Here is a 26033-nt window from a genome sequence, read left to right on the forward strand (position 1 = left end):
ATTTCAAATACAGTTTTTATAGTAAAACGTAAACGAAAATAACCAAGAGGTTTGGTTGAAAGTGAATATTATAAAAAGTATGATACATATTTGTATGTATGTATTATCGGAAATTATAAGCACCTGTTCTATATTTATGCATCAACCTGTAGCCTCCAGGGACGATCCGGGAGAAAGTTCCTTTGTCACTCAGTGGCAACGCTGCACCCCGTGGTTGATCCCCTGTACCTCACCTGGCCCGGCGAAGCTCCCCATTCGGAGTCACTCGAATGATGATGGAGCCCAACCCGGAAAGGATGGCAAAGCGCGCGTAGGGGTTAGTTTACAAATTGTCTCCCCCTGCCAGTGGAAAACGGTAGGTTTTTGTGGGTCGTGACGCTTGCAAAACTAACCTCCCTCCCTTCTCTCCTCACGCCCATTCCCTTCCATCCGGTTTATTGAGCCCCGGCTTCCGGCGGGAGGAAGTGATTCTCGGCAACTTTTGAGCACTTTTGACGCACGTTTCGTTTCAAGAAGATTTGGTTTCGGTTTTGGCAGCGCTGACCGGCGGTACCGATGGGGCTTTTATGTAGCGTGTTCCGCAGCATGTAAGACGCGTGTTTCTTCTTGCCCTCTCGAGGGGAAGGGACCCAAAACGTCACCGATGTTCCACCACACGTCGTGCACGTTCGGGGCATAATTTATCACCTTCGCCGTGGGTATTAATTCAACGTGACAAACAGTTGGATATCTCTCTTTCGCGCCCTCGGCCGCACATCGCCGGTGAGCTTTGCCGGTGGTTCGGTGGTTCTTACTTTGTCATGCGAACTCCCGGACGGTCCCTTTCTTTGCCCGGCCCGCTCCTTTCCTTTCCGCTTTGTTTTGCATTCGTCGGCGCATCTTAGCCTCGGTCTCCTTGGAGATGACTCGGTCGGCAGTTGTGGAGGCTGTTTTCGCAATCCCGCGACGTTTCGCAGCATCATCCCGCAGCGGTGTGCATCAACCCCCGCTGGCTGAGGACAAACCTGCACCCCTTGGAACACCATCACCTGGAATGGTAGGAGCGGCAGGTGGATCGATGGATTCGATCCGCATGACACTCGCACCGGAACGGGCCGGTCGTAATGTGCGAAACGAAAACAAACCGAAAATTCATTTCCCGTACGACGACGGGATAACGCTTCTTTAGGCTCGGGTGGTCTTTGGTCCAAGATGGGGAAGGGAAATGCAATAACTCCTGCCCGCTGGATCTCCAACTGGTCAACTTGTCCGAGTGCATTAACGCACCGCAGTTTCGAGTTGCTTTCGATTGAGATTTTGGGCTTTATTGCATCGCTCGTCTGCATCTTTATCAAACTGAATGCTTTCGTGCTGGGCGAGATCAAACATTGAAATATTGAACATAATTTACGATAAAAGACACACTTTATGATGTTGAGCAGGTGTTATGTATGAAGCTATACAACAAGACCTGTTGGAGTTAATGAGATTTTTTGATATTTAAATTCGGGAATTGCTTTGTTTATTATTGGGTACGCTATTGAAACAAACTATGAGTTAATAACATAAGATCTTCCATCCTTTCCCTACTGAGCGTAAATTGTAATTGAAAGTAATAAAATTTCATGCAAAATGTGATAAAGGTCTGAATTTGAACTAGATAAATAGATCAACATTCAGAATTATATGGTTGCTTAGAAAAAGGACTGGTAAAGCGATTGGTAAATTATGGACACTTTTTGATTTAATGCACGATACTTTCTACTAATCCTATCCTATTGCTGCAAGATGATCTTCCTCCGGTAAAGGAAGAAAACTGGCCAACTAGCTACGATCTTAGATCTTCAAGTGCGAACCGACGTGTTAACCATCACACCTTCCAATTAACCTTTCGGGCAGCCGGAATGAAGTTCCACCCCAATTTCGCTTTACTTTTGCGCCACCCCGCCGGGGATTCGGTGCCGGCTAAATTGAAATTATCGCATCAAAACCCCGCCAGGCCGATGATCGACGATCGCGATATGTGATCGCCGGCCGCCAGGCCGCCAAAAGCGCCGAAACGGTCCGAAAACGGCCCAGATCCGGGCGGATGAAAACGCGGCCCACGAACCCCGGGATGGGGTCGGGAATCGGATGGGAAAATGATGATAAAACGAAAACAGCTTGATCGAGGGGCTGCGGCGCGGCGCAAAGAAAAGCTGACAGCGGGACTAGTGAGAAAAGCACTACCTCATCTATTAATTACTGCTGGCCACGACCCCGACTGTAACTGTTGCGCGATTGCCGTTCGAAGCTGGCACTCGCCGAGTGGAACCGGTTCGCCTATTGCCTCCCAGCAACGCCGGCAAGGACGCACGCCGTGCCTCTTTGGTCGAATTTGGGGCGGTTGAGGGGGATATGGAGGAGTTTTTTTTTCGCTTGTGATTGGAAAGAAAATTTCACTAGATCGATATCCAGTCGTGGTCACCACCCGAGATCGAGGGGGAGGGGTTTTCGATCATTGATTCGAATTAGAAACCATCCAGCACGACGACTGATGATAGTGATTTGGAAAATCATCCAACTGTTGTTATGTGATTCTTTTTTCCTCTCCTTACGGTTTTCCATTCCACTTTCCTCCTACAAAATTAAAGCTGCTGAAATCATTGGACTTTTCCGATGTTTGCTTAGTTTATTAAATTATCAATTATGTACTTAACAACTCATCATTAACGCACAATGTTCACTGATTTTGCACCCCGAAATCAACTAATTTTACGAGGACTGTTGTATTTTATATTAAATGCACATTCTTGCATAACTATGCAAACTTTATTCATGATTTATTTTATTCCAATAGTTGTTGATTCGTTTAACGTTATACTTTTCATGTTGGTTATAAATTGTTGTTTTTGCTTCATATATGCCTAATGAAGATTAAGGTAGGCTAAATAAATAGATATCGATTCTAAATCTTATCTTCAACTAATTTCAAAAATGTTATTTGCTTTTTAAATTGCTGCGATTGTTTTATTACCGGGTGTTTTGAATGATACTTATTCGATTTTACCACAGTATATCTTGTTGCATCAAGACCCTTCGGAATTGGTCAACCTATCTTAAATAATTATGATTTTCTCTAAAGGACCAGGAAATGGTTCCTGGGCAATTTTGTTTATCTAGTAGAATCCTTTCGTTTCTTTTATCCATTGTAAAAATCATATAAACATGGTAAAAATCATTTTGTTTTTAAAAGCCTTATTTAAGTAACCTTGGTCATAAGGTAAATATTAGGCTCCCTTTTGCTGTCAGTCTGTTAGTGATGGTACTTGAAGCTCCTCGATTGGATCAAATGAAGCAACTCCAATTAAGCTCAGGAGTAAGTCCTGTCAAAAAAATCAGTTCGTTTTCAATCCAACTTTTAAAATGAATAAAATTATTATTCACTATATATATTCTTGTATATATTAGTATTCAAATTGGTTGGTAGCAACGAAGATAATTGTACTCCAATTGAACTGCCAATTTGTAGTTAATGCCAGGATACAATCCGGTTTGCTCTCGGGTCGGACTAAAGAGCTCGCCGCTGGGATCGGAAGATAGTAGACAATCCAAGATCCGACCTTGCCCCTCTAGTGCGAAGTGTGTTGTGCTGCAGCATATTTGCCAAAAACCGCACGTCGTGCAAAACAAAATCGATTTTTGATACCGCAAGTGCGGTATCCGCCATTCCACGGACGGTCGTTCTTCCAAAAGCAATGGGTCGCTCAAGATCCCGCAGTCGTTCGCCCAAAAAGCACAAAAGCAAGCATCGCAAGCGGAGCAAGTCTCGGTCATCCTCCCACAGCAAGCACGATCACCATCACCGCAGCAGTTACGATAAATACAGAGACCGCAGCTCGAAGTCCAGGTAATATTGCCGTGTAGTACCCTTCCCCCGTTCCCCGGTGGGCCACTGTGACCGCCTGGCCCGCGACCTACGTATTACGCTTGGTTACGTTTCCAACTGTTCAGATATGAGTTCGTCCTGCCAGTATCTGCTATCTCTCCATTGCTGCTTTACCTCCGTACCCGCTTTCCTGCCACACCCAACCATCCTTCCATCGTTATTCCTTCTTCTTACAATTTCTTGTTTACATTGACCTTGCTACTATCCCTGGCAATCACCAATTGATAAGCAGATGGAAAACCATCGCAACAACATAAAACACATATTACCCCAACGCCACTAGTCAGTTTCCAAGCGCCACGTCGGAAGGACGGCGAAAAAACCAATCACCGGGTGAGATCGACCCGAGGGCATTGATTTTTTCCCCCGCGCCTCCATCCGGACAGCCGCGAAAAACACATCCAACCCGCTGCCATCATCACCAAAAACCGCATAGTGCTCCAGCCAGAACGGGGGTTGGTGGAGATCAAAAGGCGACCCGGTCGAACCTTTCGCAGGAGCGCTCCCGCAGCAAGCCGGCTGACAGTAAGATCCAAGCAATCTTTTTTTTAACCAAATGGGAACACGGTTGCTATCCAACGTACGCACGATGAAACAAGGACGTAGAAGAAGGAATCGAATTGTAATTCCAACAACCCAGAACATGAGCGTAGGTAGTCACACAGCAAACACAATAACTGAATGGAAAACAAATTGTTAAGAAAATAGTCGGACATAGAGAAGCGCTGTTCAACCAGATTTAAACAGAGAACAGCTGGTTTGGAAGAAACGAATGCGCTTGTGACATCGGAAAAGTGGAATGTTTGATGATGCATGCCTGTGGAGGAATGATAGAGAAACGGGACGGCTGCTGTTGCCGGCTTAAACTATATAGTTGAAGAAGGTCGATGTCATCGCTGCGGCACAACGCGCTCTGTAAAGCACCCGTTTCCTCCTAGAGGAAATGCTAGCGGAACAAATCGGTTTGTTAACATAAACTTAAGTTTGATTTTGTACTATCTGTTTGATTTTCTACCTAATTTGTTGACGTTGAAACTCACCTCGTTCGTGAAGATCGTTCGTCTGTTTCGTAGTCTTTTTTGACAATCTGTGCGCCAACGGAAGCATGCATTGGTGCTTCATCGTACTAATGGGTCCTTTTTCTGCACTCTATTTTTCTTTCTCTTTTCTGAACAAAACAAAAACCAAACCCCAAACATAAAAATACAAACGAAAAATTCCCCGTCGTACATCGTTTAGAAAACGATCGCCTTCCGCGTCGTCCGATAGTAGCAGCGATGGCTCGAACAGTGGTTCCCGGCACCATCGTCATCACCACAAGAAGAGCTCCCGCAGCCGGAAGCTGACCGAGGTAGAGCGTTTGGCCGAGATGGAACGCCAACGGAGACAGAAGGAAGCGGAGCAGAAAGTAAGCTACTAAATTGAGTAATAAATGTCCTAAAATAACATAATAACACCGTATTTTTCTACTTGTAGATGATAGAGGAAGAGGCAGCCAAAAGGATTGAGCTGCTGGTAAAGAAGCGAGTCGAAGAGGAGCTGGAGAAGCGTAAAGACGAAATCGAAATGGAAGTGCAGCGGCGTGTCGAGGCAGCCAAAAAGCAGATGGAGCAGGAGATGATGCTCGAGCTCGAAAAGCGAAGGGAGCAGGCACGAGAAGAGGAACGGCGACGCGAGGTAAGCATTCCCTCCATAAGATCCTACTGGATGTGTTGCGTTGTCGACGATAGTTTCTATCGTGTGCCGTTTGAGGATTTGCCAGTGAAGGGTTTTCTTTCACTGCTGCATCGCTGGTTGCTGTGATCGATTTGCCTTGAGCATGCCACCGAAGAAGCTCTTTTAGTCGAGTTTCCCGGTTGCTGTGCATAGGAGATTAACAAAAGTTTCACTATTTTTTAGATTCACATTTCGGTCATCTTTCCTCTGGTATTCCAAAAATAATAATAAACCACTACTAGATATTCTTTTTCAATGACAACTTGATGTTTTACAATACTGACCTTAACTTTACCTCATTTACTGCGTCCAGACCAGATTTTTGCATAAAGTATGACCATAAACGTTCTGTTACCTAGCTTTTACCAATTGATTACGTTCTCAATCGATTGATGTGTAACCCGTCGATGCATTTTATAGGTCGATAAGATCGTTTAAAATATCCGTTTGTTGCTAGGTTTTGGTACAAAATATGGTTGGGAATTTTGGGGCAATGTTATTTAAATTCCTCCTTTGGCCTGATAGGTCTTTCGGGGACTTTCAAACCACATGTATTGATCAAACCAGAGTTTGATGGAGACGTAATTCAGAACAAACCAAATATTTAAAAAAAATGGAAAAGTGTGTAAAACTAAAAGAAAACAAAAAAAAAGGTTTAACAATTTGCTGCCGCCCCATTCATTTGCTCGATCTGTCGAACGAACCACAGGAGTCAAACTACCGGAGAAAGGGGTCGCTAGAGATGAGGCTTGAGGTGAAAATGAAGAGCCTTGGCAGGATGAGATCGATGTCAACGAAACAGTGAAGTGTACAGGGGCCATGTAAATCCGTAAGTTTTTTCCGAAGCGAACAAAAACACGTCAACCTACAATTGTTAAACACGTAGTTAAAAGCAATACGGCTGGCTTTACCATCACCTGATCGAGCGGTCAGGTCAAAAGGGCAAAAGAACTACAATTGTTTTAACGGAAAGCATTGCGTGTCTGGTCGGAAACATGAATTGTGGAAGGTACTGCCCTCAATATTATTTCGGATTGGAAGACATTTTGTGGAGTCGATGTGGTTTTCTGGTTTTGCCTTGCGAACAATCCTACGGACATTAATTGATGGCAGTGGGGAAGCACCTTGAAGTACATTTAATTTTGTTTTCTAGTGTGAACTCTCTGTGTTTAACTTTTATTAGACGTTTCAGTCAGTGTATAGTTTGCTAAATTTTAATTGAATTAAATTATTGTAAAGTTTTATCCGAAAATGTATTGAGCAAACTCAAACAAAGTCAAACAGCTGCTTTGCATTATTATCAAAAGTGTAAAATAATAAGACGATCGAATAATAAGTGACACTGTATCGTAACATGTTAAAAAATATCAAATTACACCTGCTCTGCCTGCTGAAAACCAGAGACACTTTATAATTTTTAGTTACACAATTTAAAATAAAAAATAAGGTGATTTATACACATAACTTTCAAATGTAATATGATTTATCTGATGCGAATGCAAGATGTACGCCAGTATACGCCACGAGTAGGAAAAGGAAAATGCTCGATTCCAACGTCTTTAAAATGCCACTGGACGTCAACGGCTTTAAAGTACCACTACCGTTTTTTCCTTTAAATACTCAAATACTACATTCCCGATTGTCCGACCCCACCCTCCTACGAGGGTTGGAGGATCGAGCTATTCTCCCGAGCCTCTTCAAACCATCGCTCAGATCCTCCCACGTCCGTCACCGTAACGAAGAGAAAGGAGGTGCTCGGACTTCCCGACAGGGAACCAGATGATCATGTGTGTAATGTTTCACTTTCTTCTTGACGTACCCGTGACGGTGTCGCGCCCTCCCCCCCTGGCGCGATCGCCAATCACGACGTTAGTCAGCGTCGCCGTCATCGTCGTCGGATGTGTGCTCTGAGCAAACTAGCAAACTTTGCTCGGTGCGATGTCCCATCACCTAGACGGTAGTTCTAATTGCGTTTTTCGTTCTTATAGGAGGAAGAGCTTAAAAAGCGTCAGGAACTAGAGAATATTCTCGCTGAAAATAATCGCAAAATCGAGGAGGCGCAGCGAAAGTTGGTAAGTTGTTTGTGTTCTGTTTCCTGTGTGTGTTTTTATTAACATATCATTCATTCATTTGTTAATTTTTCCAACAAATGTGTTCTCCCTTCTCACAGGCCGAAGATCGTTTGGCGATTATCGAAGAGCAAAGAAAAATGGACGAAGAGCGCCAGAAGATGCGCAAAGAGCAAGAGAAGCGCGTCAAAGAAGAGCAAAAGATGATCCTGGGCAAGAACAACTCGCGACCGAAATTGTCGTTCTCGCTGAAACCGGGTGTGTCGTAAATCTCTCAAGATTTCCATCCCTAGTTCCTTTGTTCCACCTCTCCGTACGATCCTTCTCCTAGTCAGCTCCCCTTATCAAAAATCCCGTATCCTCTAATCACTCGATCATCCGTAAGTGTCATCTGTTGTATGTTGATTGAAAAGAATGGTGGTTGTAGGAAAAATGTCCGAGGGAATAATCATGGGAAGTAACATATATCCAATCAAACACACCCTAACACACACACACTAACACACACAGACACATACACAAACATACATGTTCATGCACCCGGTAGTGTTAGCTAAATTCTATTCAATCAAAAGTGAAATCGTAAGCCGAAACGTGGCCGACTCGATAAAGGGGTTTTCCCCGTGGTGTGTCTTCTACAAGCAATGGTAGGCACTGTCCTTCTGTTGCCCGTGATCGGATCATCTTTTATTTGTTGTACTTTTGACTAGCCTGTAAGAAACGCAATTCAAAAATCGTACGATGTTTCCGCACTACGAAGGCAACCAAAACCGGGACGATCGTACACCCAAAATCGCGTATCGCGATTTTCTCTATCTTCCATTTTTTTTATCGTCAAATGTGACGATGAACGACTAGGATTTCCTATCCCCCTATGGACTGGCCTGATAAAGACGGACGCCTGATAAAGAGTCGCCGCTAAAGATCATAAGGATGAACAACAAGATTTGGTTTGAGAAACGGCTGCCATAACTTTGTCAATCGTCTAACCATAGATCACGATCAGTAGTTTGTTTTAGTTGTGTTTCTGGAAATTGTAAAATTTAGTTCCATTCTGGTGAAACGTTTAGTTTCTCTACCGGGCAGCGCCATCAGTCGCGCAAACGGTTTCCGATAAAGGTAAAGAGCAAGCGATCAAACCGCTTTTGAACAACAACAGCAATAATAAGTGCCCCTCATCATAATGGTCAGATCAATTAAGGTTCTTTTCACTTGTGACCGTGGAAGGAGTAGCCAAAAGCAGAGGACTCGATGCGGGCAGGAAAGGAAGGTTGTCGTGTGTACAAAGTCTATTATCGATGATAAATTGATGATTTCCTCGCGCATTATAACAGCAAAATTGTTGTTGGCACACGAAAGCAAATCGGTGACGTGTCGGTTTATCGCGATGCAACATTCAATAAAGTTTCGGAGAAAGATTTTTTCCCCTCATTTACAACATACTTCGAAGGTGTAGGTGTTATGGATACGAAAGAAAGTAGTAATTTGTTTTACATTAATTTAACTTCCCCTTTAACTTTTCGATGGTCCTTGACATAATTTAAGATTACAAGAAAACTGTACAATGTATTTCGCTTTTATCCAAGCCTCTAGCCCCCCATATTACTCTATCCGATAAGCCAAAGCCAAAAACACATATGGAGTTTGTTTAAATGAACCTATTCCGTTCAACTTCTTTTACTTTTGGGGGGGCATTGAACCTGGAAGGGCGCAAACTAGGAAAGCTTGTTTTTATCTACCATATTTTTAAGAACTCAACCCACATCGCAGGGCAAACTTACAACCATGCACCACCAAAAGTTGCTCCCATTTCGCTGTCACGAATCGGTTTCGTTTCGGTGTGCCGCTTCCTCCGGTGGTCCGGTGGGGCATTTGCAGTTTCACGACTAGAAATTACTTCCCCTCTCGCGGGACAAACACTATTAAGCCCGATTGTTGTGATACGACTACTATTTCGGCCACAAAACTTTGCCCAAAAAGTTTATCCTGGTAGCGCCCATTCTCGTGCTTCGTTTGAAAGTTTTCATGCTCCCCCCGGTTTTTGAAGGCTCGGTTCCGGCCACATAAGGCGCCACCGACAAGCGATTGAGATTGATGCTCGCGGTTACCCTTCCCCCCTCCAACCACGCCTGGGCCATAGCAACAGCTTACCTTTATCGACCAACCTGGCGCTCGCGATTTGTTGGACCATTCTAGGGCCTCGATCACGATGCTAAGACCGTTGGTGGATTAGTATTTGTTTTTGCTGTTATCTTCTCTGTCCTGAATTTTCACCTTCCGGTAAAATGTGGGAAAGCTTCACGCGACAGCCACCACTTGGTCTTCCGGCTGTGTTTGGCTGGTGGTGTAAGTTTTGCTAATTATTCCTGATTATCATTGCACGCCGTCATGCTATATGCTTGTCACCCGGGTTAAAGGTTCATCGAGAGGAGAAAAAGAAAAGTAAAAAGCCTATTGAAAGAGTCACAAAAATACACATAACCGTGTGGCCGACTGGCGTGTTCGGGGACAATTTTAAAGTTAGAAATTGCTGTTGCTTCTGCAACATTCTTTCCGTGACCGTGGGTCTACAACGAATGGGAACACACATTCTGCACGATGCCACCTTAATTAAGGCACTATCTGTGCTTATTATCTGAGGGGGAGGGAAGTTTCGAAAACCGACACGACGCGGGGGTTCTGATAACGACATAAAATGTATTTTAGAAATATAGCTATGTCATACGGTTGTATACATTTCGGGGTCTTTGTAATAGACTATTTCGCTAGAAGAAGAAGGGTTGGGATCCACGGTAGTAGTCTGGTGGTGGTTCGTACCGTCGACCGGGCCTACTTCACCGTCGACCGAGGTCGATCCAGGATAACGCTCGTGAGCGACGTCTTGCTGCCTCTACTGGAGCCGGAACTGCTGGTGTTCGTGGTGTTACGGAAGAATTTGGTGCTGCCAGGAATGCCCGTTCCAGTTGTGATGGAGGTCGTCGAAGCGGGGGCGGCCATCGTTCCGGCGCTGGTCGTGCAGATCCGTGGCGTCGAGGTACCGGTCGATGGTGCGGTGGAAGGTCCCCCAGTGGAGGTGCCTATCGGTGGCAGAGGGCTTCGGGAGCGGTGTTTCGATTGCATCGAACGTCCGTCCACGGTGAGACCGTATCCGTAGGGAGCAACACGCGGAATTTCCAGCGAGTGGATCAACTCAAACTGTCCCGTACCGGCCCGTTTGTCCTTTGTGTTATCGATTACGACTGCAAAAGGTGAAGAAACAATTTTCGTTATGCCTTCCAACACTCTAACCCTACTGCGCCTACCTTTAACCAGATCCTCCAGCACCGCAGGACAAATGACCGCCGTCACCTCGGTGGACGACGACAGGTCCGGGCTGGTGTTGATCTCGATCAGCAGCGTGCGGAAGTTCTCCGTCACCATGAAGTCGGCACCGTACAGCTCGAACATGTTGCGCTCCAGCTTCATGCCGTCCAGGCTGGCGCACACGATCGCCAGGATGTTCTTCTTCATGTCCGGGTAGATTTTGCGCTCCCAGTAGAAGCCCTTGTCGAGCGACTGCAGGTGCTCCTGGAAGCGCCGCAGCGACCACATGTTGCAACCGGGCAGTGCCTCCGCACCGTCGCGCACCTCCTTGGCGTAGTTCTTCTGGATCGAGTAGTTGGTCAGGTGGATCGACTCGCAGAAATCGTCCAGATCGAACTGGCGCGAGCTGAAGCGCAGGTAGCAGCTCTTGTACATCCACACCTTGAGCAGATTGTTCGTGTAGGTGATGAGAAAGTACTGGCGGATGTCGAACTTGGTGCTGTGTATCAGCAGCGGTCGCTCTGAAAGGAATGTTCAATGTTTGAGCAGAAACAATCGAACCGTTTGGGAAGCCTCTTGATCATAAACTGATGTTAGTCATCACAAGTAACAAGCAGTTGTGAATGTTATAATTTAAGCCATACAGATGTTGCTTGTTTCGTTTAAAATAGGCATCCTTTTTCGAGCCATAACATGAGGATTTACTAAATGATTGCAGTACGGTATGATACAGAATTCTTTGAAAATATTGGAAGCATTTTGAAAACTGTTTTTACTTATCGAACTCCTTAGTTTTTGGTGATGATATTTTTTTAAAAAGTTACGTCCTAAACCATGCTAAACATGTCGTTTTTGAGTTTCCAAAAAGATAGATTAATATCTTTATTACACTGACTCTATTTTGGATATAAAGGTGTGTTTATAAATTAAAACTGTTAACAATAATAAGCACCATTAATTTAGGAAATGGAAATAAAAACAAACCATGAAAGATTGAACCCCCGTATTCCAAGGAAAAGCAGGCGGCCTGCTGTATCTAAAATTGAATTTAGACTTTGTTGTTGAGGTTGCTTTCGAGCACGGCTGGCCTCAATAACTCTGGCAAAGCGCGCTGATGGGTTACAACAAATTGCTTCAGTTTAAACCGGGCGAAAAGTAGGCCCGCAAGGGGGTTCTGCCTCGGCCCGATTCATTCTCCCGATTTTGCACGGAGAAATGAGGCCAATTATCCAATCAACTGGCGAAATCGCGATATCGCCTTTGCCACCCCCTTCAATGGCTCCCCCTCCTCGGGTGCCGGTAAAAAGGGAAAACTTGCCAACCCCATGCCCTACCCATACGCTCCTCATCGCCGTCCGCCAAGGAAGCCAATATCCATCCATTTAATGTAGTTTGTTTTATGGAGGATCGCGCGCGCGGGAAAGTTATCCAGCAAATTCCGCCCAGGACAAAAACCTGTTGGATCGAACAGTCGACCTTCACCCGGAAACGTCCCGAAACGGGCTGGATCCTAGATTTCCTAGGACTGAGAACGCCACGGCTTTTCCCTCCCCCTTCTTCCGCCAGGTACAAAAGGGCGACCGATGATCGATTCTGCTTCGAGTGGAAGTTACATGACGCCACCAGCCAAAGGGGCGAAGGAGATCCCTCGGAGCGGGGGAAAACAATATTTAAGTAACAAACCATCCATGACCTGCTTGTTTTGCTGCCATCATCTAGTGGTACGATACTGACCCCTTCGGAACACAACGGGGAGTTGTTGCGAAAGCGCGTTTCAATTTCCGCCCAGGGTGTCGAAATCTATTTCGCGATTGCCTTCGGCTGGCGTGATGGCAAGTATTCATTATATTCCTTCGTTAGAAACGAAAGCACAATGCACATGCAAAACTGGTCCTATTTAAGGCACCTATAAGGACAGCTACAAAATTGTCCTAAAAGAAGGATAAATTGCAAGGTCCTCTTTGGGGCTTATTTTTGTTAGCTTTTGTTATATTAGTGGGTAACGTTTGGTTGAAACAGTGTATGCCAACACCCGGGACTAGGTCACTGCAATATATCGGCAGAAGGGAACGGTGCCGCCAGCGCGTGAACCACAAAACCGCCTTGTGGATTGAATTGTCACGAGGTGGAAAAATATTATCGCTAGCACCATGCACCAAATGTCGCCACATGTCACGGTTTCCGTGGGGATGTTTGTGCCCGAGGCCATACCGCATATGTCACACGTCCATTTGGGAGATTGATCGAGGGTTCATTTAAGCGAGGGTTGAAAGAGGGAGTTTGATATGACAGTGAAAAGGGAGCTTTATTCCATAAAAGAAACCGTAATGTTTAGTGTACTCACTTTCATGAATACCTATCACCAAGTGTATAATAAGTTGTAAATTAATTAAAATCAAAAGCTTATCTGATATGAGGAGAAAACTTTCATTTGTGGCGCTTCTATTTTGTGTTTTTTTAATCTACACGATTTTATTTGGATATCGATTGTAATTAGTCCTTCGCTAGTAGAGGCACATTTTCGGGTCAAAAACCATTTCGAAACACTTTGTTTGGCAATGTTTGCAACAGCGAACAACATTTTGGAACAGCAACCTGTCTTCAACGGGTTAATGACAATGAATGCACCGGAACGTCAAACTAAGCAGCCATAATTAAACTTAAAATGCTTCAACGCCTCGCCTACTTTGGCTTTCCTTTTTCCAAGGGCACAAACCAACAAACCTTTCTTTTTCCTTCCACCCTGTCGTGGTTCAACACATTCAGCGTGGTGCATAAAAATAAACCCGTCTACCGAGGTCAATAGAATGCACCAACGTTTGTTGCCCGCCGGAAATAGGGCGCATGAAGGCGACACAAGGAAAAGAAGGCTCGCGCAATTATCTATCAGCACCACAACAGTCCGACGACGCTATCGTCTTCGGGGCAGTGCATTCGGGGTTGTGCATTAGAAGAAGGAACCCTCCTTAACGCGCACCCGAAGTCGTCCGCCGGAGGGAAAATATTGAATTTTTGCATACACACCCATCGGTATTTTTCACGCCCCGTGGACTGGCTGGCGGCATTGGGAATTCGCGGGAAGTGGCGCAAGGGGATATATTGTGCGAAACTTTGCCCGTTACCAGGGTGTAGTGTTATGGACAAATTGTGTTTGGCCCCATTTTGCATTCCTTTCCACTTTCACGTGAAATGATCGTACCGATGCAGAAACTAGAAAGGAGGGAAGGAAAGGGTCCTGATGGTCTGACCACTGATAAAAGGGATCCAAAGGCCATCGCTCTAATTTAACATTTTATCTACTGTTTTTATACACATTATATGGTGTTCTAAGAAACACAAAGTTCAGCGAGTATTTAAGCAGACAAAATGTATAAAGTTCATTGTCAACCATTGCTAAAATGCCTAACGAATCGGTGTGTTTTTTTCAAGGTGAATCCTTCATTATTTTCCCGATCACATTAATGTAAACCAAAAATAGAAACGCCATTAATTTACAATCATAATCCGCGAAGCGTTACAAATGGGTGGAGTTTTTTGAGAAGCACAAAAGTTCCTCTACATGACCTTCCAAACCATGGGAACTTTGCAGTTCTTTTCAATTCGATCCCTGCGCTTCCTGGTTTTCGATTGTTTGGGGGAAAATAAAACCCAACTGTGGACCGGGTAAAATTGAACCAGCATTGATCGACCGTGTGGTAAAGTGTTTCGGAAAACCAACAACTTCCGGGTCCGGGACGGAGGAACACCGTCGCTCTTCCACGCTATAATAAAAAGGATAATCAGGTAATGAAATCAGTTCAAACCCGGTTCCACTGTGACTGCGCAACGAAGAGACACCGAGGACAAGCCTTCAACAATTAAGCAAATGGACGACGGAAGACTTTCGGCAAGCAACAAAATCCTCCTTGACGGGAAGGATGGAACGAATGGCACGAGTCATCGGGTTCCGGCGCTTTCCGGAGCAGGAATGCAAACGTTGCGAAACCGCTTTACTATATTCTTGTTTCCCCATACCAAAACGATTTTTTATCGTCGTTTCTTTTCCGTTCCAGGACTTTCCAGCGTGAGGACAGGACAGGGTCATAAAGTAATGGTAGTTTCGTACGTTACGCGACCCATCAGGAAGCCCCGGACCAATCGTTTCGAGTCTAAATACCCAAAATTGTGACTACACTATTTATAACCCCAGCGTGCGTTAGTAATCGTTTTCGACATCCTTTTGTTGGTGGCCATTACCTGTTTGGATCGGTTTCGAGGAAGCAGGGTACGTCGTAAAGACGAGGAAGGAAGCAAAGTGGACCGTTGATTTAATGTTCTGATATGGGAACCGAATTGTGAGGAAACGGAACCCCTTGCCCAAAATTGTGGGCCAATCGAAACCCGAAATGCTAATTGTGTTCGACCAAATCATGTCGAAATCGTGTTCGGTAGGAGTACGAATACAAACGATAGGAATTTACGTTAGAAGATGCGGTAAGTGGACAAGGAAGTTTGTTCCAACAGCATCGCATTTTTGCCAATTTTGGAGATTGGGGATGTATTTAGCAAAGGTTCATTACGAGGCATCCATCATAATTACGAGAATGAGTTAACTGAATGGGAAACAAAGTATCTCAAAATGGTTTGGGCAAGGTTACAACCAGACAAGAGATGTGAGACAAATGTGTAGCTTAAATTGGGAAATGTACGTTGGAGTATGAGAAAGGTTCTTCAGTTCCTTCCTAAAGACCTTCCTAAAGAACCCAATAATGTCTTACAAAACTAAACATATTTTACACTTTACCTTATACCATACTTCTCTGTTCAAAGCTTCAATGAATATTTACGCGGCGCACACTTACCGATGTACTTTTGGGCAACGTACTTTATGTCCGGATTACTGTCCACGTGCTCCAGCAGCTTCCGGTCGTCGTTGAAGAGCATGATACCGAGCCCGCGGCACCGATTGCCCGGCTTCAGTATCCACATGTTCCGCGTGCCGTCGATCTTCATGTCCGGAAACACTTTGGCCGCCTCGTGCACCAGCTTCTTCACTTGCGCCACGAGCGACAGCACCTCGTAGCCGGGAATGCTGGCGAACAGCAGCTCGCCCGCCAGTATCCGCTCCATCTCGTGGCGGTTCTCCGGTGTCAGCAGCGGCTCGCAGAACTCCTCATGGTCGATGTCCTCGTGCTGCACGCAGCCCATGTAGTACCGGAGGTACTTCATCGCCGTCATCAGCACGTCCGTGGGCAGCGTGCCTTCCTCATCAAACGCGTGCTCCAGGTTCTTGGACATGTGGTACAGGAAGCTGCTGACGATCGTCAGCTGGTAGTCCTCCTGGAACTTGGTGATGATGTCCTCCGTGTCAAGCAGGTAGGTGCGCGGGTAGTCCAGCTCGGCGAAGCCCTCCTCCTGGTGCCAGTGGGCCGCGTTGATCAGGCGGATCAGGTTCTCCTTCACCGCGAAATCGTACGGCCGCTCGTAGTGTATGCGGCTACGGAACGGGGCGTAGAAGCGGTCCTGCTTCGAGTCGCGCATGTTCCGATGCTGCCAGATGAAATACGGCAGGTACGGCTTGAGGAACTTCGACACCAGCGCCTCCTCGTACTCGTTCCCATTGGAGGCCTTCTGCAGGAGCGCATGGTGCGAGAGGTCCCGCAGGAGCGAACTCCGGAACGTCTGCTTTTCCAGCCAGTGGCGCGTCTTGAGCGCCTTCCGCAGCGCCGGATAGTGGCCGACGATCGAGAAGATGTGCTTCTTCTCCACCGCCGACGCAATCTTCGTCTTCAGCTGCTTCTGCTTGAGAAAGTCGAAGCTGTAGTTCCGGAAGAAGCGGTGCTTCGGCGTCCGGTTGGAATCGTCGTCGTCCTCGAACGGATGCAGGCGCGACGGTGCCATCCGTGGGAACGTGTGGACGTGCGCACTCGGCGCTGGGAACGGTCTCGACGACAACGGGGACAGCACCCGATCGTCATCGGTGTGCTGCGGATCGAAGCGTGATCGATCGGGCGACCGCTCGACGGCCGGCAGGGCGCGCAGGAAGCGCCGGGTCAGCTGTGCCGGCGCCTGTTCGAACCGCTGGTCCACCTGCCGCCGACCGTAGTCGGTGTCGCCCAGCTCGAGCGTTATGTCCGCCAGGTCAACACCGGGATCACCGTCCCATACATCACTGTTAACAAGTTTTATCTTTAAATGCATTTCGCTTGGCTATACTATATACTTCGTTACTTCCAACTAGAGTGTCCTCCCTGTGAGTGTGTTTCCGGTGCCTTCCACCGGTCACGAAGAACTTCACGTCACGGCGATATTCGATTAAAAGCGGGCAGGGTCAAATACAACAACTGGAGCCGGGGGAGAACGATCTCCACGCGGGGGTTGATTTTTTCGTTAAAACTTTCTCTACGCTAAACTAGGCAGGCTATGGATAATAATGGGTCTCTTAAATGTTTCGCACCTCTCAACAACGCTCTCCGATAGCACACAACATCGCGGCCACTTCCGGGATGGCCCGGAATTCGCTATTAACACCAACCAAATCCGTTCCGGAGCCGGACGGCCAAACACTTACACACCGAGTAAACACTACACTACGGAAAACTACTGAAACACAAAATTGGGTTTAAGTAAGGCGGAACCTTCGATCTTCACCAGTGGTACGCGGAAAAGCGCTTCGTGGTAACGTGTGGCGTTGGGGGCAGTGGTGACGCTGTGTCTACTTTGCTTTACATCGTTCGGGCAAGCGCGGCAGCTGGCGGTGGCAGTGGTGGGGTGCTGGAAGGCGTTTGGCTTGTGTTTGGCGGGGAAGGAGCAACCGCCGCTGTTGCTCAGGCTGCCGAGTCGGTAACCGTAGTTACTGCCGCTTGCTGCTGGGTTGCCGCCCAGGAAGCAGTGATGGCCACGCGTGATGGGAAGATTGTAGCGCGAGTGCCAGTGGGACGGCGGGCTGGGCGTCGGGAAGGGTGTGCTGCTGGTGGTGGAGGAGGACGGTGCCTGGTGGTGGTGGTGGTGGTGGTTGTGGTAGGGTGGCAAGAAAGTGTTGTGAGGTTTGGTCGGTGCGAGGGTGGTGGACTTGAGCAGTAGCTGAGAAAATTCGTCACCGTTCTTTCCGCCCCAGCAACGGGCGGCGGTGTTCCACGGCTGCTAGAAAGCCGCCGACGGTCCGGTGGCGCCGTGGTGGTGGTGGTCCGTGCCAGAACGTGCCGCATGGTGCGGCGGTGACAGCGACGACGACGACGCCGACGACGACGAGAGGTCCTCGGCTGATTGTGCGTGGTGCAGTTTGGTGCCCGAGCGTGCCAGCTTCGGTGGCCGCGCCCGCAGGCTGAACCCGAGCGTGTAGAAGTTGTTCGAGGTGGTGGCCGCCGAGGACCGGGGGCCTCCCGACGCCTTCCCGAACCGGATGGCCGTGGGGAACCCGCTCGGCTGCTGTGCGCTGGCGGTTCCGGTGGTGGTGGCGGAGGACAGGTTCTCCACACTTCCGGTGCGCCGCTCGGCGTCACCGTTCAGCCCGAGCGAGTGGTGGTCGTCGCAGCAGTCCGTGATCTTGATCGAACAGCGAGGCGTCGTCCGCGCTTCCGTGGGCTCGATGGCGGCCGCTAGCTGCGAACTCAGCGCGCCGGAGAAGTTGTGCTGGAAGAAGCTAGTCGTCGCCCGCTCCCACGCCTCCACGCTGTCGATGTACGTTTCGCCGTCGGTCAGGTACTTGGCCCCGCCCCCGGTGGCCCCGTTGCGTCGGAACAGTTCGCCCGTCTTCGAGATGATGTACGATTTCTTCTTCTCGAAGTCGTACCGCAGGTTGGTGCTCTTGTGCGAAAAGTTCGAACGCTTGTAGAGCGTGGCCGAGGTGACGCCACACGGTCCAGCGCGGACGTGGTGGTGGCGGCCGGCACCGCCGGGCAGCACCATGTCCTCGTCGGGTTTGCCGTCGCGGAACTGCATGCACTCGATGAGATCCATGATGACCGGCGAGGCGGCCTGTTTCACCACGGAGCTGGCCGCCGCCGAGGTCGCCAGCCGGGACACCTGGAGCACGTTCTGCACCGGCTTCAGTGGCAGCATTCGCATGCGGTCCTTCTTCATCGAGCTCTTCGGCGTGATGCGGTGGCCGCGCAGCTGCAGGTTCAGTCCCATGTAGGCCGGCGTTTTCGGTATCACCTGCTTGTAAATCAACTCGAACGAGCCGGTCAACGCGTTCGGATCACTCCGTCGGTCGATGACCACTGCCCGTGGGTCGGAGGACAAGAAAAAGGTCCGATGGTCAGTGTGACATCGCTCCCCAGGGCCATGACGACTCTCTCTCCGGTGCAACTTACCTCGGATCGTATCCTCAACGCACTGCGGACAAAGGCGCGCCGTGACGCTCGTGCTCGGTGCGAGATCCGGACTGGAGTTGATCTCGATCAGCCACGGGTAGAAGTCCTCGGTGATCATAAAGTCCGCCCCGTACAGCTCGAACGTGTTCGGCCGCCGGTCCATGTTGTCCTGGCAGGCCAGCAGGGACCCGATGATTGCCTTCTGCATGCCGGGGTAGATGCGCTCCGACCACATCTCGTACTTGTCGATCTGGCGCAGGTACGCCTGGAACGTGTGGCAGTCCCACATGTTCTCGTGCGGCAACCGCTCGTCCCGGACCGCGTTGTGGTACTTCTTCTGGATCGCGTGGTTCGTCAGGTGCACCGATTCGTGATAGTTCATGAGATTGTACTGCTGCGAGCTGAAGCGTAGGTAGCTTTCCTTGTAGAACCAGATGTTGAGCGGCTGCACGCTGGTGATCATAAACCACTGCCGGATGTCGAACTTGGTGTTGTGGATGATGAGCGGCCGCTCTGCAAGTGGGTCGGAAAGTACCAGCCCATCCAACAAATCGGTAGCACATTCAGTTAAATGAGTCGATCGAAAAGTAATGCTAAGTAAGAAGCAAAGGTGCTCATTCCATATGTACGTTGTCGTTGAAAGTTATCAAAAGTCCAAACGATAAAACGGGACTAGGAATTAAATGAAATTCTCCAGGAATTAAATCAGTAACATACACTAATTGAATGTACATACCAAAGCTAAGAAACGTAAAATAAAACTAAGAAACTTAAAACGAAACGGTTCTATTATTAAGACGCCAATGTAGTAATCCCCTTTTTAGAATTTCCCACAGTTTATTTCCCTCTAGAACTCCCAATATTCCCCGGGAGAAACTATTCAAATTTTCCACCACTACTTAATGTGGCGGAATGCAAAACTGCACGGAAAAGCCATACCCCGCACGGAACGGAACACAAAAGGCGTGCAAAACAGCTGGAAAATAAACAACGTTACTATGGCAACCCAAAAATGCGGCAGTAGGCGCTCTACCACTAGCAAAGGGTACCATGTTTTCCGCTTGTGTGCTTTTTTGTAGGGAAATCCTCGTTGCACGTAGACAACTTGTCGAAGCTCCGGAAAAGGAACTAACAACTCTTCCGCCTGTTTCTTCATCGAACGAAGGACATAGAGGTGGTTTCACAAATACCAACGTAGTCCTGGTGTGGAGATTCCCTTGCAGTTATCAAGTTATCAGTCCCGTGAGGAATAAAGGCTTACCGATGTATTTCTGTATGACGTAGCGTGTTTTGCTGACGATCGGCGGATTTACCATGGCGATGATTTGCTTGATGTTGTTCATGAGATGGATCCCGCGGCCACGGCACTTATTGCCGGGTTTCACGATCCAGATGTTGAGGTACCCGTCGAGGGCGTACTGCGGCCAGTAGCCCTTGATCTGCTCCAGCACTGATTTCGCCTCGGCGAGGTACTGGTCGATCGCGTCCGCGTCGCGCTCCTCCTTGAGCAGCTGTATCCGGTTGTCCTCGTGCGTGAGCAGGTAGTGGTGCGTGAGGAAGACGTCCCAGTCGTGGTCCCACACCTTCGCGTCCTCCTCGAGGTCGATGTCGTTGTGCAGGCAGTAGTCCAGGTACTCCTTGCAGCGCGTCAGAGCAAAGGTAATGCACGTGCTCGGCACGTTGCCATCGTCTGCGATGATGGCGCCGAGGCCCTCCTCGGTCGCGTGCCGCTCGACGAGCCACTTGAGCAGCCCCATCGACGCCGTCAGCCGGAAGTTGTCGACGAACTCGTTCAACTCCTCCGGGTTCCAGACGTTGTAGCACCGGGGAAAGTAGGTCTCGGACATGCCCTCCTCGTAGAACCAATGGAAATCGTGCAGCGCCGAGCAGAGGCCTTCCTTCGTAGTGAACGGCGCCTTCGCGAACCGGTTGATGATGAGCGCCGAGTTCTTCGTCAGGTCGAGCCAGTCCGCCTTCTCGCGCCGCGCCGTCCACAGGAAGTCGATCGGCGTGTGCTCGAGGAAGCGCGACATGATGCTGCGCTCGCACTTGGCGATGTGGTTCTTGCGCGACTCGCCCGGCTTGCGCTCCGGCAGCTGCGACACCAGGTCCTCCAGGATGAACCCGGACGAGGAGGTGGACGCTTGCGCCTTCACCCGGAACCCGTCCAGCTTCTCCACCCAGCCGCGCTCGACCAGCGCCCGCCGGACGGTGTGGAAGGACCCGCGCAGCAGGAACACCCGGTGGTGCTTGGTCGCGTCCTGCACCTTCTTCCGCAGCTCGTTCAACCGGTCGGCATTGATCCAGTTGTTCTTGTACGGGTTGATGAATTTCACCGTCGCCGTCAGCGGCCCCAGATTGCCCTCGATCACTTTGGCCATGGCGACCGCCCGGTCCGCCTTACCACCTCCCTGCCCTTCCGGCTCATTGCGCCCTTCTCCATCTCCACCGGCACTAGAGCTAGTACCGCTCTCCTTTCCTCCCGCTCCCTTCTCTTCTTCCTCCTCCGACGAAGCTCCCGAGGGCTGGGTAACTTTCTTCTCCGATTCACTTTCGTTATCCTTATCGTTTTCACTGCTGCACACACTGCTGGCCTTATCACTGTCGCTGTGGCAGTTGCTGTTGCTGAGGCTAGCGCGGCCCGTCGTACTATTACTGGTGCTACAGCTCGCCCGGCTGCTGCTACTGCTGCTGGAACCACTGTCGCTGCTGCTGCAGCTATTCAACTCTTCCTCCATCCCCATGGAGATTGCGGTGAGAGTATCCTTCTATGTCTCAGCGGGAACCAGCGACTCAGACGTTCCGCATCCGTCGGAACCTTCCATCGAACTGTCGGTCCGGTGCGGCCGTAAACTAAAGCAGGCCACCCGGTTTGAACCCCCTTCCTTCCTCTCTCCGTTCTGCCCTAGGGGCTGCCAATGGGTGCTGGCTGCCGTCGATGGGTCCAAATCAGGCGCAACATCACTCTCGCCGTCGGTACCTCGCACGCTGCCTGGAACTGTGTCATTCCGCCAAAAAGTTTGACGATCATACCTTCATCGCGCGACGGCTCATCCTTGCCGTCTCGAGGGGGGACGGGGACGGAAAGAGTTGGGGCTGGGCCTTCACAGCTGGTCTAGTTTGGTTGGCCAATGAGGATACTAGCTGGCTTTAGTTTTTGCCTCCTCAGGTATCAACTTCTGCTTAGTGGAGCTCCCATTTCTCGGTTCCCCGCCAGTCCGAGGGGAGGAGGGTTTTGGGAGCGCTTTCTTTCTGCCCCCCAGTCCAAAACAATCGGCACGCCAGCCCCTGTCTGAGGACCACAAACACACACTCACACACAAACACGCGGCACTAGCGGAACGGCACGGCTACAACTCGACTCCTTTCCGGTTCCTCAAACTGGTTGGAGGAATGAAGTGAGGGTTACAAAACAGAAAACATAGGCGCTGGATGGTGGAGTCCGGACGGGTGTCCGCATTCTGTACCCACTCACACACACACACTAAGCATCTAACCAACACTAAGCAAGCAACCGTTCTACTTCCGTTCAACCACTGTCGTCTCCGACTGAGTCCTGAGTGCTGCCTTCCGCTGCAACTATCACAACTAACGCCCCGGCCAATCGCTACACAAATCGCTGTCTACTCTACTCCCCACCGTGGCACATGGTTTAGTCTGACTTTCCTTCGCACGATTGTCTCCTCCGTCCGTCCGCTGGAGTCCTTCTAGCACCACAAACAAACCCCTTCCGAACACCACGAACCGTATCACTCGGATGTATCGCGATTCCAACTGGTTCCTCCACAATCACGTGGAGGCTCGTCAATCCTTTCCATGCACCCCCAAACCCAACCCACGCACACACACTCACTCACCCCGCACACAGACCCCATACTCTTATTCCCTCCCCCACATCCAGCGATTTCGGAACTACCCACAAGTAAGAAACACAAACAGGATAAACACTCTAGCGCCGGATCGTGGCTTCCCGGGGAACCGTCCGCGTGGACTCACGATGGCGCTAATACTGGCGGCTCCTGGGGCACGTTGGCTCGCTTTTATACTGGCTAGGCAGGTTGGCGTTCGGTTCCCGCGGCGCAAGGACATGCCGATGGAAGGAAATCCCGAGCTCTACCGAAGCTAATGCTGAATGGGGTACCACGTGGCGATAGTATTCGTGATACAGAAACAGGTTGATGATCCGTTGGGAAACAATATCGACACGTTTAAGGGTCGTTGGGAAATTCCACAATTGTGCAGTTTACTAATCAAGTAAATTTAATGGTTGATTAATGTAAATTCATACTAAAATGTATTTGAGTGAAGTAGCACTCGTTTCAAGATAGCAGATACTAAAAGCAATTTGATCTGATCATTCGTTTAACAATATTTGGTTTACATCTTGAAACAAAGCTCAAAGAACGTCCCCGATTTATGACATTCTCTTTCCACTTCATTCCATATATTTGTTTGAGTTATTAAGGTTATGATATTGATTTCGTAAATTAGTTAGCTTTCTTTATATGTGAAAGAATTCTTCTATTATTGGAAAAGCAACAGCAAAATTTATATTTAATTTCAAATTGTCCGATCTAAATAAAACGGTTTTATCTCCTAGTTTTTAGATCAATTTCAAACCAATCGTGACTGAACGATTAAATATTAACTACAAAGCATAGCATAATCACATTTTTCACAAAGTTATTTGTCTTAAAATGACCATTCATTTGAGAGGTCACACGTCCAAATCGGTTGGGGGATTGAACAGTTATAAAGAAACTGGTTAATTTAGCTAATAATTCGATCAATATCGGATCTACCCAAATCCAATACACTCAGTTTTAAGGAAAAGACGGAAAACTTATTTTTTTCAAATTATGCTTCTTGAAAAGACTCTTTATTTCCTACGGATCTATTGTTCAAAGCCTCAAAACGTTATTTACAAAATGGATTCTTCACCGGTTATTTCAAAATATGACCAAGCTGTTTGCAGTTTATGCAACTTGGTCGCGGACTACTGTCAATGCTTATGTCAGTTTGCGATTCGTCGCAGTTGGAGATAGTGGTGGGAAAATGTAATCCTTGCAGGGACTCGAATCTTTCGGATCAAACCCATAACAATAACACTCTTGCACTGTCGTAGAAAATATGCATGCATTAACTGATTAACTAGACTTTATCTGAATCTGGAATCATTGTTACTCCATGGGATAAATGTGATGGTATTTCTCTATCTCTAGCGTTCGATTCGAGTTAACTGATTTAATCACATTGACGCACCTCGTGTCTGAATTGAGGCACATCATTTTTAAATAGATTCGGACCAAGTCTGAATCAAATCAAGGCAGAATCGAATCAAAGTGAGTCTAAACAAATCAAATCTGATTCAAATCCTCAGCGAATCCGTCAAATGGGAATCAATCGTTTAGAATACGTCAAGGGATTGCATCTTCGGATCTTCCGAATCCTGATTCTGCCAACACTAGTCGAGGATGGGAAGAAAAAAACTGTAGGTCGAACAAAAAACATTGAAACAAGTTTTGGATTGTCGCGATTTGGCGAAGCTAGAAGGAAACTGCTGCCCACGAATGCTGGGTTGAAACGGCGCACCAGTTTGCAGCAAACCGAGAATAAAGTGCCGTAAATAGTTGTGTAAAATGCACGGTGCCGTGGGAGAGAACGCTGCGAGTGTGTGATGTGAAGCGAAAATCGTTCGTTCGTTCGTGCCGAACTCTGCCGGAATGTTCTGCGCCACAACAGCATCGACGGTCGATGTTGTGGAAAGACGGATGTAACGGAGAATAAGAAAACATTTAGCCAGCGAAACATACCGGATCGGAAGCCACCGTTTGCTGGAATATTATCCTCCTCTCGGTGGACCGAACTTCGAAAGTGTAGAAATCTTCTCCGTGGCACCATCGATGAGGCAACCCGAGGTGGTTTTTTGCTGGTGAGAATAGCTATTATGTTATTGACATTCCCACGTCCGTTGTAACGGATTCTCGTACGAGCGCAACGTATAGAACAACGGTCCTGGGGGTGCAGCGGAAAGTAGTGGTCTGTTTTCGACATCGTTCGACCCGTCGTGGCACTGAAAAATTGCGTTGATTGCGTACCCGAACTAGCATTGGCAGTTAGTTTTTTGAGTACATATTGCTACACCAGTTTATGATTTTGTCTGTTTCTCTGGACATCCCCTTTCTGCCTGTGACTTCCGCTACATTTGTGTCCAAACTAAACTGACACAGGCCTGCTGGGCGTTCCTGCAATTCCCCAAATCATAAACCTTCATGTGATTCTATTTCCGGACATCCTTTTATTGCCGTAATTGTCATCGGCTCGTGCAGTCGACACGATTCGGTCATCGCGGACAGTATTTCCGTCCGGTCAAAAACAGTCGCAGAATGGCAAAACTGTAATTACGTAATAATAGTAGGCGAGCTGGGAAAAAAGAACCCATTGCTTACAATTGGATTTGGTAAAGTGTAAAAGCAGTGGTTTGGCTGCTTATCGAAATCGTCCTTGGGTGACGCCAGTAGAAGTAGAACGGGCAGGAACGCAGCAGCAGGCGGCGGCGGCCGGTTCACCAAGCGAACGTGTCAATTAGTGCAGTTGCTTAGTCTCAAACAAAACGCGAAACGCGAATATAACGCCAAGGTGCAACATAAGAAGAGCGGTCTCGTAGTGCGGCCCGAGGGAAGGTGGTCGAGTTGGTAAATAGCACCGGACGGTAGAGAACGTCACACTTAATTGGTCACACGC

General features: G+C 48.3%; 3 protein-coding genes across 3 annotated transcripts; 1 reads left to right on the top strand and 2 right to left on the bottom strand.

The window, feature by feature from the left end:
* Nucleotides 1–3621: 3621 nt before the first annotated feature.
* Nucleotides 3622–9134, top strand: LOC131261910 (UPF0430 protein CG31712). The gene is made up of 5 exons (XM_058263768.1): nucleotides 3622–3868; nucleotides 5147–5315; nucleotides 5384–5584; nucleotides 7612–7695; nucleotides 7794–9134. Exons 1-5 carry the CDS (start codon nucleotides 3717–3719, stop codon nucleotides 7959–7961), a joined length of 774 nt encoding a protein of 257 aa, XP_058119751.1. The 5' UTR covers nucleotides 3622–3716; the 3' UTR covers nucleotides 7962–9134.
* A 1387-nt stretch (nucleotides 9135–10521) lies between these two features.
* On the bottom strand, nucleotides 10522–17175 carry LOC131261901 (tubulin glycylase 3B). The gene is made up of 3 exons (XM_058263754.1): nucleotides 15837–17175; nucleotides 10995–11516; nucleotides 10522–10931 (listed from the first exon to the last, which is right to left on the bottom strand). The coding sequence occupies exons 1-3, from the start codon at nucleotides 17173–17175 to the stop codon at nucleotides 10522–10524; spliced, it is 2271 nt and encodes a 756-aa protein (XP_058119737.1).
* A 942-nt stretch (nucleotides 17176–18117) lies between these two features.
* On the bottom strand, nucleotides 18118–22033 carry LOC131262363 (tubulin glycylase 3A). The gene is made up of 3 exons (XM_058264353.1): nucleotides 20551–22033; nucleotides 19290–19802; nucleotides 18118–19196 (listed from the first exon to the last, which is right to left on the bottom strand). Exons 1-3 carry the CDS (start codon nucleotides 22031–22033, stop codon nucleotides 18118–18120), a joined length of 3075 nt encoding a protein of 1024 aa, XP_058120336.1.
* Nucleotides 22034–26033: the final 4000 nt, after the last annotated feature.

Source organism: Anopheles coustani, chromosome 2 (genome assembly GCF_943734705.1).
Source record: "Anopheles coustani chromosome 2, idAnoCousDA_361_x.2, whole genome shotgun sequence".
Classification (NCBI taxonomy): domain Eukaryota; kingdom Metazoa; phylum Arthropoda; class Insecta; order Diptera; family Culicidae; genus Anopheles; species Anopheles coustani.

Excerpts from the sequence above, each read along its gene's own strand:
- LOC131261910 (XM_058263768.1), top strand. The coding sequence starts at position 3,717 with ATGGGTCGCTCAAGATCCCGCAGTCGTTCGCCCAAAAAGCACAAAAGC. Across the intron at positions 5,585-7,611 it reads AAGAGGAACGGCGACGCGAG|GAGGAAGAGCTTAAAAAGCG; the intron begins GTAAGCATTCCC and ends TCGTTCTTATAG. Across the intron at positions 7,696-7,793 it reads AGGAGGCGCAGCGAAAGTTG|GCCGAAGATCGTTTGGCGAT; the intron begins GTAAGTTGTTTG and ends CCCTTCTCACAG.
- LOC131261901 (XM_058263754.1), bottom strand. The coding sequence starts at position 17,175 with ATGCATTTAAAGATAAAACTTGTTAACAGTGATGTATGGGACGGTGAT. Across the intron at positions 11,517-15,836 it reads CGTTGCCCAAAAGTACATCG|AGCGACCGCTGCTGATACAC; the intron begins GTAAGTGTGCGC and ends CATTCCTTTCAG. Across the intron at positions 10,932-10,994 it reads GCTGGAGGATCTGGTTAAAG|TCGTAATCGATAACACAAAG; the intron begins GTAGGCGCAGTA and ends CACCTTTTGCAG.
- LOC131262363 (XM_058264353.1), bottom strand. The coding sequence starts at position 22,033 with ATGGGGATGGAGGAAGAGTTGAATAGCTGCAGCAGCAGCGACAGTGGT. Across the intron at positions 19,803-20,550 it reads CGTCATACAGAAATACATCG|AGCGGCCGCTCATCATCCAC; the intron begins GTAAGCCTTTAT and ends ACCCACTTGCAG. Across the intron at positions 19,197-19,289 it reads CGTTGAGGATACGATCCGAG|TGGTCATCGACCGACGGAGT; the intron begins GTAAGTTGCACC and ends ACCCACGGGCAG.